This window comes from Pleurodeles waltl, chromosome 6 (assembly GCF_031143425.1).
Source record: "Pleurodeles waltl isolate 20211129_DDA chromosome 6, aPleWal1.hap1.20221129, whole genome shotgun sequence".
NCBI classification, from domain to species: Eukaryota; Metazoa; Chordata; class Amphibia; order Caudata; family Salamandridae; genus Pleurodeles; species Pleurodeles waltl.
In genome coordinates this window covers 1,274,115,341-1,274,131,438 of record NC_090445.1, presented here as the reverse complement: position 1 = coordinate 1,274,131,438, position 16,098 = coordinate 1,274,115,341, and the positions used below count along the sequence as shown (strand labels likewise).

General features: G+C 43.2%; 1 protein-coding gene across 1 annotated transcript in view; it reads right to left on the bottom strand.

Moving 5' to 3' along the window:
- The window catches only part of LOC138300801 (microsomal triglyceride transfer protein-like), a 498,282-nt gene that overhangs the window by 400,009 nt on the left and 82,175 nt on the right, over nt 1–16,098 (bottom strand). Inside the window, exon 3 of the mRNA XM_069240573.1 lies at nt 14,261–14,448. Within this exon, the coding sequence (XP_069096674.1) occupies nt 14,261–14,448 (188 nt within the window). The remainder of the gene's footprint in view (nt 1–14,260; nt 14,449–16,098) is intronic.

The following is a 16,098-nucleotide window of genomic DNA, read 5'->3' as shown; positions in this document are numbered from 1 at the left end:
ATGATAATATGGAACCAGAGTTCATCTAAACTGAAAGCCCAGGTAACTACTCAATTGCTCTAGAACTGTCATGCATAATATTTTTGTAACTCCTATAGCCTAAGCTAAATATCTTCTTTCCAATTACAGCCGGTCACCATTTTCATTTGAACAGGCAGGCGTGAGTACCAAGGAAGACCAGGTAAATCTGTAGACGTTCCAGGTGGGATTAAGGGTCTCTACATAAATCACGTTCATGATCCACACATTTGCTTCTATTACAGGTTTGTTGGACCGAGCAAGTTTGAGATTTGAATGGACCGACATGTATAGAAGCATAAGGACCAGGTAATTATTTGGTAGGTATCCCATCTGGGTCACCTGGCACATTATAATATGAAAACATGCTGTAACCAACTGTTAACCATATTTTCTTTTGCTGCAGGCATCTCAGACAGTACTGGTCATAGATGAGGACAGGCAGACCGGAGTAGCAGCAGAAAGAGCAGGTTATTATCTGCTAGTTATTCCTTATGGTGCAACTGAGACATTGAAACATTCAGGTGCTTTAATCATTTTTTCCTCTTGTACAGGCATCTTAGACCCTGCTACACAAATTTGAACAGGCAAAGGTGAGTAGAAGCAGAAAGTCAAGGTAATAATATAGCAGATTTTCGTTGTGGTGCACCTAGTACAGTGGAATATGAAAACCTACTTTAACCACCTTACCCACCTTTTCTTCTGTTGCAGACATCTCCGACAGCACTACTCATATATTACAAAAAGGTGCATGTGAGTAGAAGCAGAAAGACAAGGTAATTATTTGGTAGATTTCACTTGTGATGCACCTAGTACATTAAAAAATGAAAACATTCTTCAACCCTTTTTTTGTTCTTTTGCAGGCTTCTTAGACAGTGCTAACATTGGTTAGAAAAGGCAGACGTGACTACAAGCAGAAAGACCAGGTAAATATTTAGTAGTTTTTCCTTGTAGTACATCTTGAACACAAGCATGTGCTGTAACCATTTTTTTTCTTCTATTGCAGACATCTTAGACAGTGTTACATCTACAGGCAGGTGTGAGATCAAACAGAAAGGCCCAGATAATTACTTGCTACATTTTCCAAGAGATAGCTCAGTCTTGTCTGGTAGATTGCATTCAATAGCATAAAAACCAACTTTAAATAATGTTCCTCACTTTAAATAATGTCCTTTTTTTTTTTTGCAGGCTTTTTCGGCACAGTAGGCTCAGACTGATTGCCACCAAAATGTTCAAGCACAAAGCTGTGACTTCTGCAGAGCAGTGCTTCACCACAAAGGAAGAAATGCTGTCTTGTGTTCAAAGAAGAATGGCTGAAAGACATTGTGGCGACTAAGACACAGAAGTCCAGGAGCAAGGTTTGCGTACAACTGGGAGAGTTATTTCTATACAATCCAGAAGTAGGCCTGATTTGCAAAGTATGTGCAGAAGCAAAGATCGCAGGGGATTTCCTACTGGGAAGAAATGGAGTGATGGCTGAAAGCTGGACTACTTGAAACGCCATCTATGTAGCAAAGTTCATGAATCTGCTTTGGTGACACTGAGAAATAAAAGTGCTGCTGCCAGGCTGGGTTTTGGAGTGCGCACCAGGCTAAAGGAAACCGCCAGTGACAGAGCAAACAGACTAGAAGTAGTTGAACGGCAAAGATCCCTGTCTGAAGAGATAAAGATTCTCATCAACAATGTGTTGCTAGCAGTCAAAATGAACACATCAATGTTATCTGTTCAAGACATCCATGACCACGTCGCATTGTATGTGAAGATACCAGACAGCTGGGGGAGCAAAAACTATGCCTTTGAGTTTTTGGAGGCCATCAACAGCGTAATACGCTCTGACTTCATGGCAGAACTTCGCAGTGCTCGGTATCAGACATTGATAATTGATGAGAGAACAGATATTTCAGTTACAAAAATGCTCATCCACTATTTCAAGTTCCAATCTGTAACATCACCAGAGCACAAAATAGTGTTTTGGGGGAATTGTGACTCTGAGTGCATGCAATGCGGAGGCTATCACTATAGCTGTAAAAGACTTCTACACTGCCAATAAGTTGAACCTTATGAAAATGGTCATGTTTACATCAAATGGTGCATCAGTGATGCTAGGAAAGAACAATGGTGTTGCTACCCGCCTCAAACAATCCATCCCTCATCTAGTTGAGCAGCACTGTGTTGCGCACAGAAAAGATTTGGGAGTTGATGATGCCTGGAAAAAAGTGCTGATGATCAGGGAAATGGAAAAATTACTGAGGACTGTCTACACTGTGTTCTCCTGCTCACCTTTATGGAAGTCCAAGCTGGACGAAATTGCTTTGGTCACTGAATGTGAAGCGGTCTCCTTTCGGCCACTCAATGAGGTGTGGTGGCTTTCAAGGCATTTTGCTGTTGGTGCACTCTTGCGTAATTATGAGGTTGCTCTCAAATACTTTGATCATGAAAGAGTTGAGGAGAATTACCCAATTGCTAAATATTGCTACAAAAAACTATCTGACTCAAACTACCATATTTCCTTTGCAGCACTAAATGACATTCTGGGTGAACTTGCATCTTTGTGCAAGTTGTTTCAGAAAAGCTCTTTGACCACCGTTGAAGCTGTACAGTATGCAAGAGCAAAAATTACCCAAATAAAGGAACAGTACTTGGGCGACACTGTCTTTTGAAACAACACAGTAAGAGATCTGATGGCTTTGTGCAGAGAGGACCGAGAGTATGATAGTGAGCCGATGTTATCTTTCATTAAACTTCTTTGTGAGCACATGGAAAGAAGGTTCTCAGAAGATGAATTGAAGGAATGTACAAGCTTTGATTTCCATACAGTAACAACACAATCACAGTTTGTGGGACTGAGAATGTACAGACTTGTTGAAAAGTAAAAGAAGGTCTTGGTCCTGGGTGATTGTGACACCCCTGATGTTGTTCGGCAGTAGAGAGATTATAAATATGTGGAGGCAGCGCATATAAAAAATGGATTGTTTAGGACCTTTCAAGACATGGTGAATTTCACTCTGCGGAATGCTGCACAGTATAGTGTTGTATCTCAGCTTGTTGATATCTGTGCAACCTTCCAGGCTTCAAGTGCAGACTGCGAACGAGGATTCAGCCTCATGAACTCAATCAAGTCCAAATTAAGAAACAGACTAGAGGAGAGTCACCTAGAGAAGCTGATGAGGACAAAGGCTTACCTCTCAAATGGGAAAGTTGACTTAGACCGAGTTTATCAGCACTGGAAAAATGGCAAGGACCGGCGAGAAAAACACACGTCACACATCTAACGTTGGCACCTGACTTGTCTAAACTCTGACGCGGCTCCTCCTACAGTCCATGTGTGGATGAGGTAGGAACATTTCTCAGCCTGTATCTTGGCAGGGGCATCATGGCATTCATCAGCAGTGTGTTCATTAAATTGTAAATGTTAACTAATTGTACGACTGGCTGTATTTGATGTGCGGGGTCCTCTGGAGCACTCTGAGAGTATTCATTAAAGTTTCATAATGGCTCAACATCCTGATTTCTGTTTTCTCTAACTGGGGTATAGGTGGCACTTAACAGGTCATGTCCTTGTGGTGTGCCACTAGGTCACAAAACTGCCTTAATGCCCTATTGCATGGAGCAATGATATCCCTTTTTTGCTTTAGTGGTATGGATAGGCTAATGCCAAAGATCTTGGCTAATTATGCGCTGCGCTCACGTGAATGGTCAATTTCTTGGCGCACGTATCCTTGGCTGCAGTGCACAGAGACCTCACACTACTGCACACAGTGGAAAAAAAATTAGAGGGAACATGCCCATGACCCTCACACCCTACTTGTGGCAGGCCAGTCATCCAAACTGCCAGAGCCATGCACACTGCTCAAGTTTAACTGTGCCCTCACAAAGATTGGAACAGTTCCATGCACTGCCCTACATATATGTCAGACACCCCTGAGGTAGCCCTGTGCAACTCAGGAGGCAGGGTGTATTACATTTAAGGTGCAGAAATATAAGCAGGAGCTTCTATGCCTCTATAGCATCCTTTCCATTAAGATACATGATAAGGGCAGGCTCGTCCATGGGATAACATGGGGCTTAAGTCCTGATTGACAAGGGCTGCTAGCTCCATTATGCTACTGCCTAGATTGGTTGAGTTTGGTGTCAAACAACTTGCTTTCTCTCTCCCAAAATAATTCTCGTTTCAAGGGATGGCTGGTATTCACCCAGGTGGCACGCTAGCGCTTGCCCACCTGTTTGCCAATTTCCTTTGTGCCCTGGCCGAGCAGCCCACGATTTTTCTTGCAATTGCTGCCCCCAAGACAGAGTTTTGACCTCCTGCCAGGCAACCTGGGCGCTCCCAGAGGTCAGAACAAAGGGCTGAAGCGAGCATGAGGTCACACGTCCCACCCCTCAGCCAGGCTAGTGAATAGGGCCATCAGAGAGCTGAGCTTCAAAGGCTGCACTGCCGCTGATAGCCATCAGTGCTGTACTCCAGCGGGGAAGTAGCCCTGCCCCCAGCCACATTTGCTCGCGATCAGTCGGGAAATTAGGTAGGCAGGACTGTGCACATCCCCAGCAGGCTGACCACACCTCTAGGGTCAGATGTGCACTAAATTTTAGTTTCTGTCATCTTAACAATGTCAGAATAGAGGGTTCTGGGAAGCTTAAGTGACCTATCAAATGTGGTTAGCTCTGGGGAGGATTAGCTGTAGGAGCTAGCTGGCCATTGGCCACTAAGCTCCACACCCTTAAATCCAAGAATTAAGGGACACGCCTGACACCAAAACCACTAATTTGATCTACCTACTTCAAGAAGACCCAGAAAAAAGTCTGCATTACCGACAACCAGACTCTGCCCACCACTGCAAAGCAAGAGGGAAACTCAGTCCCTAAGGCAACAGACTGGGAACCATGTATCGACCTTTGCCCTAAGCTGAGATTCGTCAATCCTGACCAGAGGGACACCTATGGAAGCCAGAAGCACCATCAGTCTCCCTTGGACTAGTGGCACTAGTCCCCTGCAAATTGGAGGTAACAAACACCCGCCGAATCTGAAGTTACACCGGCCATAGGGCCCACCATGGGATCTTTGAAAACCAGGGGAACCAATGCCTTCTGGGAGTCAAAGTTTAGCCTGTCTCCATGTTTCAGGCTGCTACCTCACTCCCTCTGACCCCAGCTACTTCACAAAGTATTCTGGCACTGTTACCGCTGCCAAGGCTTGTTGGCCCCCAGCCTGGTGAGTAGTGCCTTTAGTTGACACTGTAGGTGCAAGGCACAGTGTGCAACCTACATCCAACATCTGCAGCCCAGCCCCAGCAGAGGTTTTGCATCTCCCTATCAGCGACGTCATATCAGTGGTAAAAACAGCTTTGAACGAGCCCCGTTCAAGACCACGGACATCCAGGACAACTCTGCACCCAGACTCCACAGACCCGGTCGAGGTGAACTGAATATTATGGCCTGGTCCGAGGGCCCGCACTAGCTTAACCCTTCAACTGTTCCCCGCAGCTCAACCCCAAGTGGTCCTTTTTCACCTATGGCATTCCTGCCATTGACTTCAATGCGTGTCCTGTTCAGCACCACAGACAGACACCGCCACTCTGCAACCGGTCTCACAGGCCAGGTAAAACTGCTCTGACTGTCATGATCTGGTCCCAGAGACTGCACTAACTGACCCCGCCCCCCTGGGTTCCATTCAACTCGTTCTTTAAGTGCATTTTTGCTATATATCACATTTTCCCATTTACTTCAAACCAAAGTTTCAATGCCAATTCGGATGTGGCTTTCTATTGCTTCTGAAATCAATCTCTCTGTTTCTCCCAAACCAATACTGCTTGTTTTGGTGTCTAAATTTACATAAACATAATCTCTATTTTTATAAATTGGGGTCTCATTTCTTTTAAGTCATGTCAATTACTTATGTCCATGTTTGTGCTATGAAATGCTTAACACATGTTCCTCGAAGTAAAGCCTGACTGCTCTTTGCCACACTACCAGGACTGACCTAAGGATTTACTAGTGTGAATCCAAGGACAATCTCTGAGGTATTGTGAGAGTATTACATGGTGAGGACTAACCACAGCACATAATGCTCCACTTTCCTACAATGAACATTTCACCTAACTACAACATTATTTGAACCATATATATATATATATATATATATATATATATATATATATATATACATATGCACATATATATATATATATATATATATATATATATATATATATATATATATATATATATACACATACAGTTACGTCAGCTGTTCCATAGAGTTTTGCTGGCACTCGACAACATTTAAATGAACTGTGTAAGTATTTCAGAATTTATCAGAATTAGGAACACAGATTAAGCAATTTTTTGGTTATTCCTGAAGTGTGTTAGAAACTAATGCTTAAATATGATCAAAACAAATCATTATGGTAGGTAATACAACTTCCACACGTTTTTGCCTGTGCACTGTATAGTTTTATTAGTAAAACTACACATCTGTACAAATATAGTTGTCATTTGAATTGAAAATGTGTTACCTGTAATGGCAGTGTGCTACCACAATTAATACTCCACTCTATGCCACTTTACTCTACTCTACTCTGCACCACTCCACAGCACTGCACTTTACTTTGCACCACTCCACCGCATTCTGCAGCACTCCACTCTACGCCCCTGCACTCTGCAACTTCCCGCTACGCCCCTCTACTCTATCCTGTACCACTCTACTCTGTGCCAACGCACTCTTCACCATTTAACTCTACACCACTGCACACTAAATCACTCCAGCCTAGGCCACACCAATCTACTCTGTGTAACACAACTCTACACCACTCTGCACTCTACACCACTACACTACAAGCAATACATTGTGCGCTACTCTAATCTACTCTGCACCACTGCACGCTATGCCACTGAACTTTATACCACCTTACTCTACGCCATAACACACTATGCCACTCTACACAACTGCACGCTACCTTGCACCACTCCACGCCACTTCACTCTACAGTGAAACAATCTACTCTATGCCACTGCCTTCTATGCCACTCTACTCCACTCTGCACCTCTCCGCTCTAAGCCACTCTACTCTTAACCACCGCACTCTACATCAATGCACTCTATTCCCTTGCAGTACTCCACTCTACGGTACTCCACTTGATGCCACTGCATCCTATGCCACTGTACTCTACGGCAATATACTCTATAATGGACCACTCTATGTACTCTACTCTGCACCATTCTATGCCACTGTACTCTATGCCACTCGACTCTCCACTCTATGCAACTGCACTCCATGCCACTCCACTCTGCACTACTCTATGTCACTGCACTCTGCGCCGCTCCACTCTACTATGCATCATTTTAACCTACGCCAGTGCATTCTACGATGCTGCATTCTACGCCACGGAATTCAATGTCACTACACTCCATGCCACTGCACTCAATACCACTGCACTCTGCAACACTCTACGCCAATGCACTCTGCACCAGTCCACTCTACACTGTTACTCCAGTGTATGCCACTCTACGTGGCTCCACTATGCCATTCCAATACACAACACTCTCTGCCACTCCACTCTACTCTACAACACTCTACTACACTTTTCACCATTCCACTCTATGACACTCCAAGCCACTCTCCTCTACACCGCTAACTTTTAGCCATGCTGAACAGCAGCCATGCTGGTATACAAAATGGCTAAAAAACATTGGAAGTGGCTAAAACACATTGGCAAAGCCAGTAGTTCCTTCATAGACACGGCCTATTGACTTGGCTAGTGCTTGTTATGATCTGTGATTTTGCATCACAATGTACTCGTATAAAGAGCCAGATGTCAACTGTAATTCCAGCCTGCCTGACATTCTTCACTTGCTCTCTTCCAGTAGGACGTCCTGATTGTGAGGGCTTGATCAAATTTATTACATGTGGGATTTTTCTGCATATTGTGCATATGTTAAGACTAACAATGTACTTTTGGTCAAAGCTTGTTTATGATAAATAGGGTTTTCAATAAATAACACTAGTCTAAGCGCCTTTTCTGTCACAGCGGGTATGGAATTATCTGATGATACATCTTCAGCTAGAGGCTTGCTTATTTCCACTAAAACGTGCCTTTTTAACCACTGGGTCCTGTTTTTAGGTTGGGGGCTAGCAGGCATTTCCATTGAAAATGTGCTGTCTGTAAGGGCAGTGAACTAGTACACCATGCATACTTCAATTTACGCCACTCCATTCTACTCCACACTACTTCACGCCACTATACTTTGCTCTGCACAACTCCACTCTGTGCCAATCTACTCTATGCCACATCATTCTACTCCATGTCACTGCACTCTGCACCTCCTTACTCTACACTGCTCTACTCCATGCCACTCAAGTCTAATCACTGCACTACACTCTACTTTACAACACTCTAGTGCACTCTACTCTGCATCAGTCTACTCTATACCACTGAACTGCACTCATCACCCTATTCTGCACCACTCGATTCTATGCTACTGCACTCTACCCTGCATCACTCCACTCTACTCCACTTTAACCTACTCTGAAACAATCTACTCTCTATTCTACTTTGCACCACTCTAAACAATGCCAGTGCACTCTACTCTATACCACTACACTTTTTGCCACTGCACTCTGCACCGCTGCAGTCTAGGCCACTCCACTCTAGGCCACTCTGCTCTACTCAATTCCTCTCCACTCTGCAACACTCCACTCTATGCCAGTGCGCTCTCCTGTGTACAACTCCTCTCTATGCCAATGCACTCCATGACAAGCCACTCTATGCCACCCTAATCTACTCTGCACCACTGCACTCTATGCCACTCTACACCACTGAACTCTACCATGACCCAGTCCACTCTCTCCTGCACCACTTCCCTCTACACTACTTCACTCTACTCTGAAACAATTACTCAATGCCACTGCACTCTAAACCACTGCACTCTATGCCGCTTTACAGTATACCACTCTACTCTACGCCACTGCACTCTATGCCACGTTTCTCAAAATCAATGCACTCTACACTACTGCACTCTACTCCAATCTACTCTGCACCACTGCACTCAACTTTACTATACTCTGCTTTGCAATACTCTACTCTATGCCACTGCACTCAACGTTTCTCTACTCTACAACATAAAAGCAAAAAGAACAGATGATGGAAGGAATGCTGAACAAATCAAACATTCACCCCAGTCACAGATCTGGGTTAAATCCATTGTTTTCTTGCACGCCATGCCATTCCAGTTTGGACTCAACCACACACAAATTAGTCTTCACCATGCTTCCCATGAGAACAGGGTCTTTACACAAGGTGCTCTATGTCACCGTGCTGTGCTCTGTAGCACTCTACACCACTATGCTTACCTGCACTCTATGCCACTCTACACTGCACTCTCTGCCACTGAACTCTACACTACTCTACTCTGTACCACTGCAATCTATGCCACTGCACTTTGCAGCACTCTACTCAACACCATTCTACACCAATGCACTCTAAGCCACTTTACTCTGCATCACTCAACTCTACGCTACTGAACTCTACCTTGCAGACTCCACTCTACCCCACTGCACTTTACTATGGTACAATCTACTCTCTATCCTGCACTAATCTTCTCTATGTCAATGCACTCTACTCTATACCACTCCAGTCTAGGCCACTCCACTCCACAGGACTCCACTCCATTTCATTTCATGCTACTCCACTCTGCAACACTGCACGATTTGCCATCCCACTGTATGCCAATGCACTCTGTGCCAATCTAATCTACTCTGCACTACTGCACTCTATGCCACTCTACTCTACACCATGGCACTCTATGTCATTCTCCACCACTCCACTCAATGCCACTCTACTCTGCGCCACTCTACACCACTGCACTTGACAGCACTAAAATCTATACTGCACTAATCCACTCTACATCGCTCTATTCTACTTTGCACCATTCAACTGTATTCCACTGCACTCTATGCCACTTTACTCTAAACCACAACATTCTACACCAGTGCAACCTATGCCAATGCTCTCTACACCACTTTACTCAAAACCAATGCACTCTAAGACTATCGGCTCTGCATCACTGCACTCTACGCCACTATACTCTACTCTGCAACTCTCTCCTTTACGCCACTGCACTCTATACCACTGTACTCTACACTATAGTACTGTATGTCACTATACTTTATTTTACTCTGCATCTTTGTACTCTACGCCAAAGCTCTTTACACCACTCTAGTCTACACCACTGTACTCCATGCCACTGCACTGCACGCCAATGAACACTAAGCCACTCTACTCTACAGAACTGCCACTGTACTCTACCCTGCACAACTCCACTCTGTCACTTAACTCTACTCTGACACTCTTCGGTGAGTAGGTGAAGTGTAATTCCTACTGCACTAAGTGTTATAAATTCCTTTTCTAGACTATGTGGTTACACCGTCCTATAGGAATGTGATAAAAAGGAACAAAAAAGGAAGATTCATTAATCTTTTGCATTGATATGCACTGCACTGTAATGTTTTTGATGGTTATGTTTCTTAAACTCAATAAAAACATAGTTATAAAAATAAAATGCTACTCTGACACAATCTACTCTGCGCCACTTCATTCTTCTTCACTCTGCGCCACGCCACTGTAATCTATGCACTCCACTCTACACCACTGCACTCCATGCTGCGCCATGCCACTCTATTCCACACCAATCCACTCTACAACACGCCTCTCCACTCTAAGACACACCACTCCATGAAACGGTCCTTTACTCTATAGACAGGCCACTCCATTCAACTCTATGACACACCACTCCACTCTACTGTATGACACACCATTCCATTCTGCTCTACGACACACCACTCTGACACATCACTCCATGCCTCTCCACTCTACGACACATCACTCCCCTCTACGACCCTCCACTCTCTGGCATTCTATTCCACTATATGTTACTCCTCTCTACACCACTCCACTCTACAATACTAAACGGCACTTTATACCCCTCCACACTACATCCCTCCATTTGATGGTCCTTCATACCAATCTACATCCCTCCACTCTACAACCCTCTATGACACTCTACTGTGCTCTACGCAACTTCCTCTACACCACTCTATGCCTCTCTACTCCACTTTACAGCACTCCACTCTATGACACTTCACTTCACTCCACTCTACACCACATAACTCCACTGTACTCCATGGGGCTCCACTCTACGCCCCTCCACTCTACAACACTCTACTCTACTTTTTGACTCTCTACAAAATCCATGTACACCACTCCATGGCACTTTACTTCACTCCACTCCTTGACTTTACCTGACTCTATGCCACTCTATGCCAGTCCACTCTATGGCACCATGCCATTCTACTTTACAACACTACACTCTATGTCACTCCACTCTACAACACTCTACAACACCGTGCTCCACTCTATGACATTCCAATCCACTACATTAATCCACTCTGTGCCATTCCTGTCTAAGACAAACTATTCAGCTCCACCCCAATCCACTCTACAACACACCACTGTACTCTGACACACCACTCCACTCTACTCTATGACACGCCACCGCCACTCTACTCTATGACACACCACTCCACTCTATACCACACCACTCCATGCCTCTTCACTCTATGACTTACTACTCCACTTTACACAACTTTATGGCACTCTATGCCACTCCAATCTAGGACACTACACTTTACTCCACTCTATGCAACTCCACTCTACAGCACTCTACAACATACTACTCCACTCTATGCCATTTCACTCTACTCTGCTATGTTACTCCACTTTACAGCACTCCACTCTATCATACTTCACACTCTTCTATGCCCCTCCCCTCTATTCCCGTCATCTCCACTCTATGTCACGCCACTGAACTCACTCTATGACACTCTTCTACGCTCTTTGCAACTCCCTTTATACCACTCTGTGCCACTTTACTTTATAACACACTACTCCACTAATCCACTCTGCGTGACTCCACTCAATGCCACTCCACAACACTTTATGCCACTTTATGCCGCTCCATTCCACTCTACAAACCTCTACCCCATAGCACAACACTACACAATCCCTCTATGCCACGCCATGCCACTTTATTCCACTCGATCTTTTGACACACTACTCCAATCTGCTACTCTACTTTACGCAACTCTATGCCACTCCATGACACTCCACAACACTCTACAACATGTTACCCTACTCTATGCCATTCCATGCTACAACAATTTACTCTGCTCTAAGCCACTCTACTCTATGATTACTCTACGCAACTCGCTCTGTGCCACTTCATGTTATCTTACTTCACTCCATGCTACTCCACTCTGCTGAACGCCACCTAATTCACTGCCACTCCACTTTGCGACAGTCTACTCCCCCCACGCCCTTCCACACCACAACACTCTATGACAGTTCACTCCACACAGTCTCTTTTACGCCACTAACTTTTAGCCATGCTGAACATCAGCCACGCTGGTGTACAACATGGCTAAAACACATTGGTGAAGCCAACAGCTCTTGCATGGCTGAGACCTATTGGCTTTGCCAAAGTTTATGTGATGTCAATATGTTTAACCCTTCTCAACTCCATGAAGCTTAATTGTTAGGGTGCTATACAAATAATAAATTAGCATAATAATGTGGAACTAATGTAAAATCCACGAATGTCTGCAACACTTGAAGGAGCACCTTCAAATAATATTATCTAAATGTACTTTGAGCTCCAGATTTTATGTTTACCCTACTTCCCTACTCTAATTCAATGCCATATTCGCACAGTACAATTGAAACTTACAAAACTCCACCCGAAATCCAAAGGGGGGATATGAAATTTACAGGATGGCATGACTTTAAGCTGGAAGAATGAATCACAATCCTGAATAAATAAACACAGATTAGAATAAATCAACATAAATTTATTCAAGCAGCAAACCTGTGCCTCAATAATATTTCCAAGTCTGATTGGTGGCTAGCAGTATTCTACATATGTATGGTTGGGAGCACCTGCGCCTGCCTGATGAACGTTCGCTGATTTGTTTTTGTTACTTACCGAGGGTTGAAGAGAGAAGTAAGTTTTAAACCTCCAGAAAATACGATCATGCCATCACCAACAAGCAACAGTATACAAACCAAAGTATCCAACGGGGATAAATCTATGACAAATTCTCTAAGTAAAAAACTCAAAGTCAATCACTGAGATGAAAGTCCGATACAATCCACAAATTATTCAATCCAGATGTTTCAAGAATTCCAACAGTCACTCCTTAATCCATTCTAGTCGACACGTTTCGGCCTGAACAACTGCGGCCTCCTCAGGACAATAAAGACGATGCCTTAACTCAGTGATTCATAGGTTGCGCAAACGATAATTCACTGATTTGTGCAACCGAACTCCTTTCTGGCAGTGACTAGCCCGGCGTCTTTCTGCAGCACTAAAAGCTCAGCTTTTAATTTGTGGATTGTATCGGACTTTCATCTCAGTGATTGACTCGTCTCACTGTTGCTGGATACTTTCCTTCCACTACTGTCACTACCTGAATTGGTGACTGCTTGCCACTTGATGGTTAAGCAGCCTACATTTTATGTAACACGGTGTTATACAGTGGTTTTGTATCTGTATATATTTAGCTTTTTTGTATATAATACTTTTTTAGGTAGATAGGTGATTTGCTGACACTATGATTGAGTTGATTGATTCGTAATAAAGAAATTACTACTCAGTAAAAAATTGAGTTTTTTACTTAGAGAATTTGTCATAGATTTATCCCCGTTGGATACTTTGGTTTGTATACTGTTACTGTCCCTAATCCAGTGGGGTAATAGGGACTTCCCCTCTTTCTGTTCGTATCACCAACAAGCAAGTCAGTCTGGTTTAAGGTCAGGAGAAGTCACCATGACACAAATAGTACCAGACGATAGGATAGAATAGGCAAGGAAGAACAAGCTCCTCTGCACCCAATATGGAGGAAGGCTGCAAGCCTTTTGTAGGACGCTGCATAGGATTCTTTGTAATTACTTTAAAAGAGAGTTTTTACTCTGTAGACATCGAGCAATTAAAAATAAGAGGGCAAGAATGTTGGGTGGGTTGCAAAGTAATGTCTTGGTTTTATTTTTATCATCAATGAAGTCCTAAAAACGTGTAGTATGGGCCCTTTCTATTAGAAAATTATCTTTCTGCTATTCCAGTATGTAACTAGAGGGGAGTCGGTAGGGGTAAGTGGTGCAATAAAAACGTTTGAAGAGATAGTTACAACACTCACCTGAACATGGACTAGCTGTTCACCTGGATGGCTAGCGTTTCTCCACAAGAGGTGGGTTTGAACGGCTGCTTCTGCTTTCAGGGTGCTTTTTCTCACAGATGGCTGAGAAATATGCCCTATCTGGAAGTCCACTGTGTAGTGGTACTGATGAAGAACTCCAGGCTGAAAGGAAGGTGGGTCCAAATGTCCTACAAAGAAAATGACAAGCAATGTCTCACTTGTGCTTTCAGGTAGCTGAAGATGGACCAACAAAAAATGACATGCTTAACAGAATATTACATATGCAATTTGGAACAGACAAAGATTGAGTCTACAATTTTTTTTATCTAAATGTATTCATGCATTTACATCAGTCATATATTGCGCCGAATAGTCTTATGTCTAGAATAAAATCTGTGTAATGTGATATATGGTGTGCTCCTTTTAATTACTAAATACTAATTTACTAACAACTGCTCTTTCCACTCATGGAAAGTGTATTTACCAATTCACAAATGTTTTCTATTGGTCCCATGGGCTAGAATGTGTGTTTGTGTAATGGCTATGAGGAAACATCCATTAGATTCCAATTTTCCTCAGTTGTCTTTATTGGGATCAATTGGTGTCTATTTGACTTTCTAAAATGAAGGAATGAGAAACTTAAAAATGGAGCAAACACGTTGAACACGAGATTTTGAGAAATCCCAGAACTATAAGAATCATAATTAAAGTCTAAACATGCCTCTCAACTTTAATCAAACATAATATGCTTCCAAATTTAATTTATCGATAGCACAGACACTACCTGTATCCATTTAAGAGGACGCTGTTGTGAACATTTTAAAGGTGGTCCCATTGTCCTATGACCACCACAGGTTGAGTTATAGGCAAAACTGTTTTAAAAAAAAGTAATGGCTTGCAAAGCATTATGGGGCGAGTTCCCCGAGTGCAATGAATATTGTAGTATCGGCTCCCCCACTGTGCTGGGAGAGCTGCTTTGAGGATTTCTGTATTTTTTGTACATGAAGAATTTATCAATTATAAGTGTTTTTGTGAAAGCTATGGAGTATGAAGGGGAGAGACGTAAGAAATTACTCTGATCAGGTTACAGTGTGAACAATATGAGCAGCGATTCAATACCGGCAATGGAGTTCATGCTGTTCTACGCTGTGAGTGCCATGGCCACCAGGGAGCACAAAGAGGAGAGACCACGCTGAAGTATATCAGCAATCGTTCAGTAATCAATGCAACAGGGTAATTCTGCAAGCGGTAACAAAACCACCCCAAGGCGGGACAAACATAAAGCATTCACTAATGACATCAAGGGATTTTTGAAAGGCAAGCCCATGAATGAGTGAAAGTGGTGGGCGTGGTTAAAAGCCCACAGAATACTTACAATAGGTTGAAAAGTGCTTGCGCGATCGACCTAAAAACATTATTAGTACTCTGTGTGTTGAAATGATTGCAGTGCATTTCTCTATAACTTTCTCAAGAAGGATAAAATGTGTAGTCCTGAATGGTTGTCGTAGTTTAATGTGTTCTTCTTCAACTGTAAATGCTGTTTGAAATACAGCTAATGTTGGCTTCTCCTCAAGATACTGAAAGATCTTTTGCTTAATATGTTGTGCTGATATTTTATGCTACTTTCAGTATTGCATAAATGTATTAGTTTCTGTGGTTTTCAATGTTTACTGTTTTGTTATACGAACTCCATGTGGATTATTGTTTTCGTTGATTTGTACTATTCCTTTTCTACAAGTACTGTGTTCACTGTAGTTGTTATTGGTCACTCTGGAACACTGTGGAGCTGTGGTTCTTAAACCAACAGCAAGGCTTACACTTTGTATAGCACCTGTCTG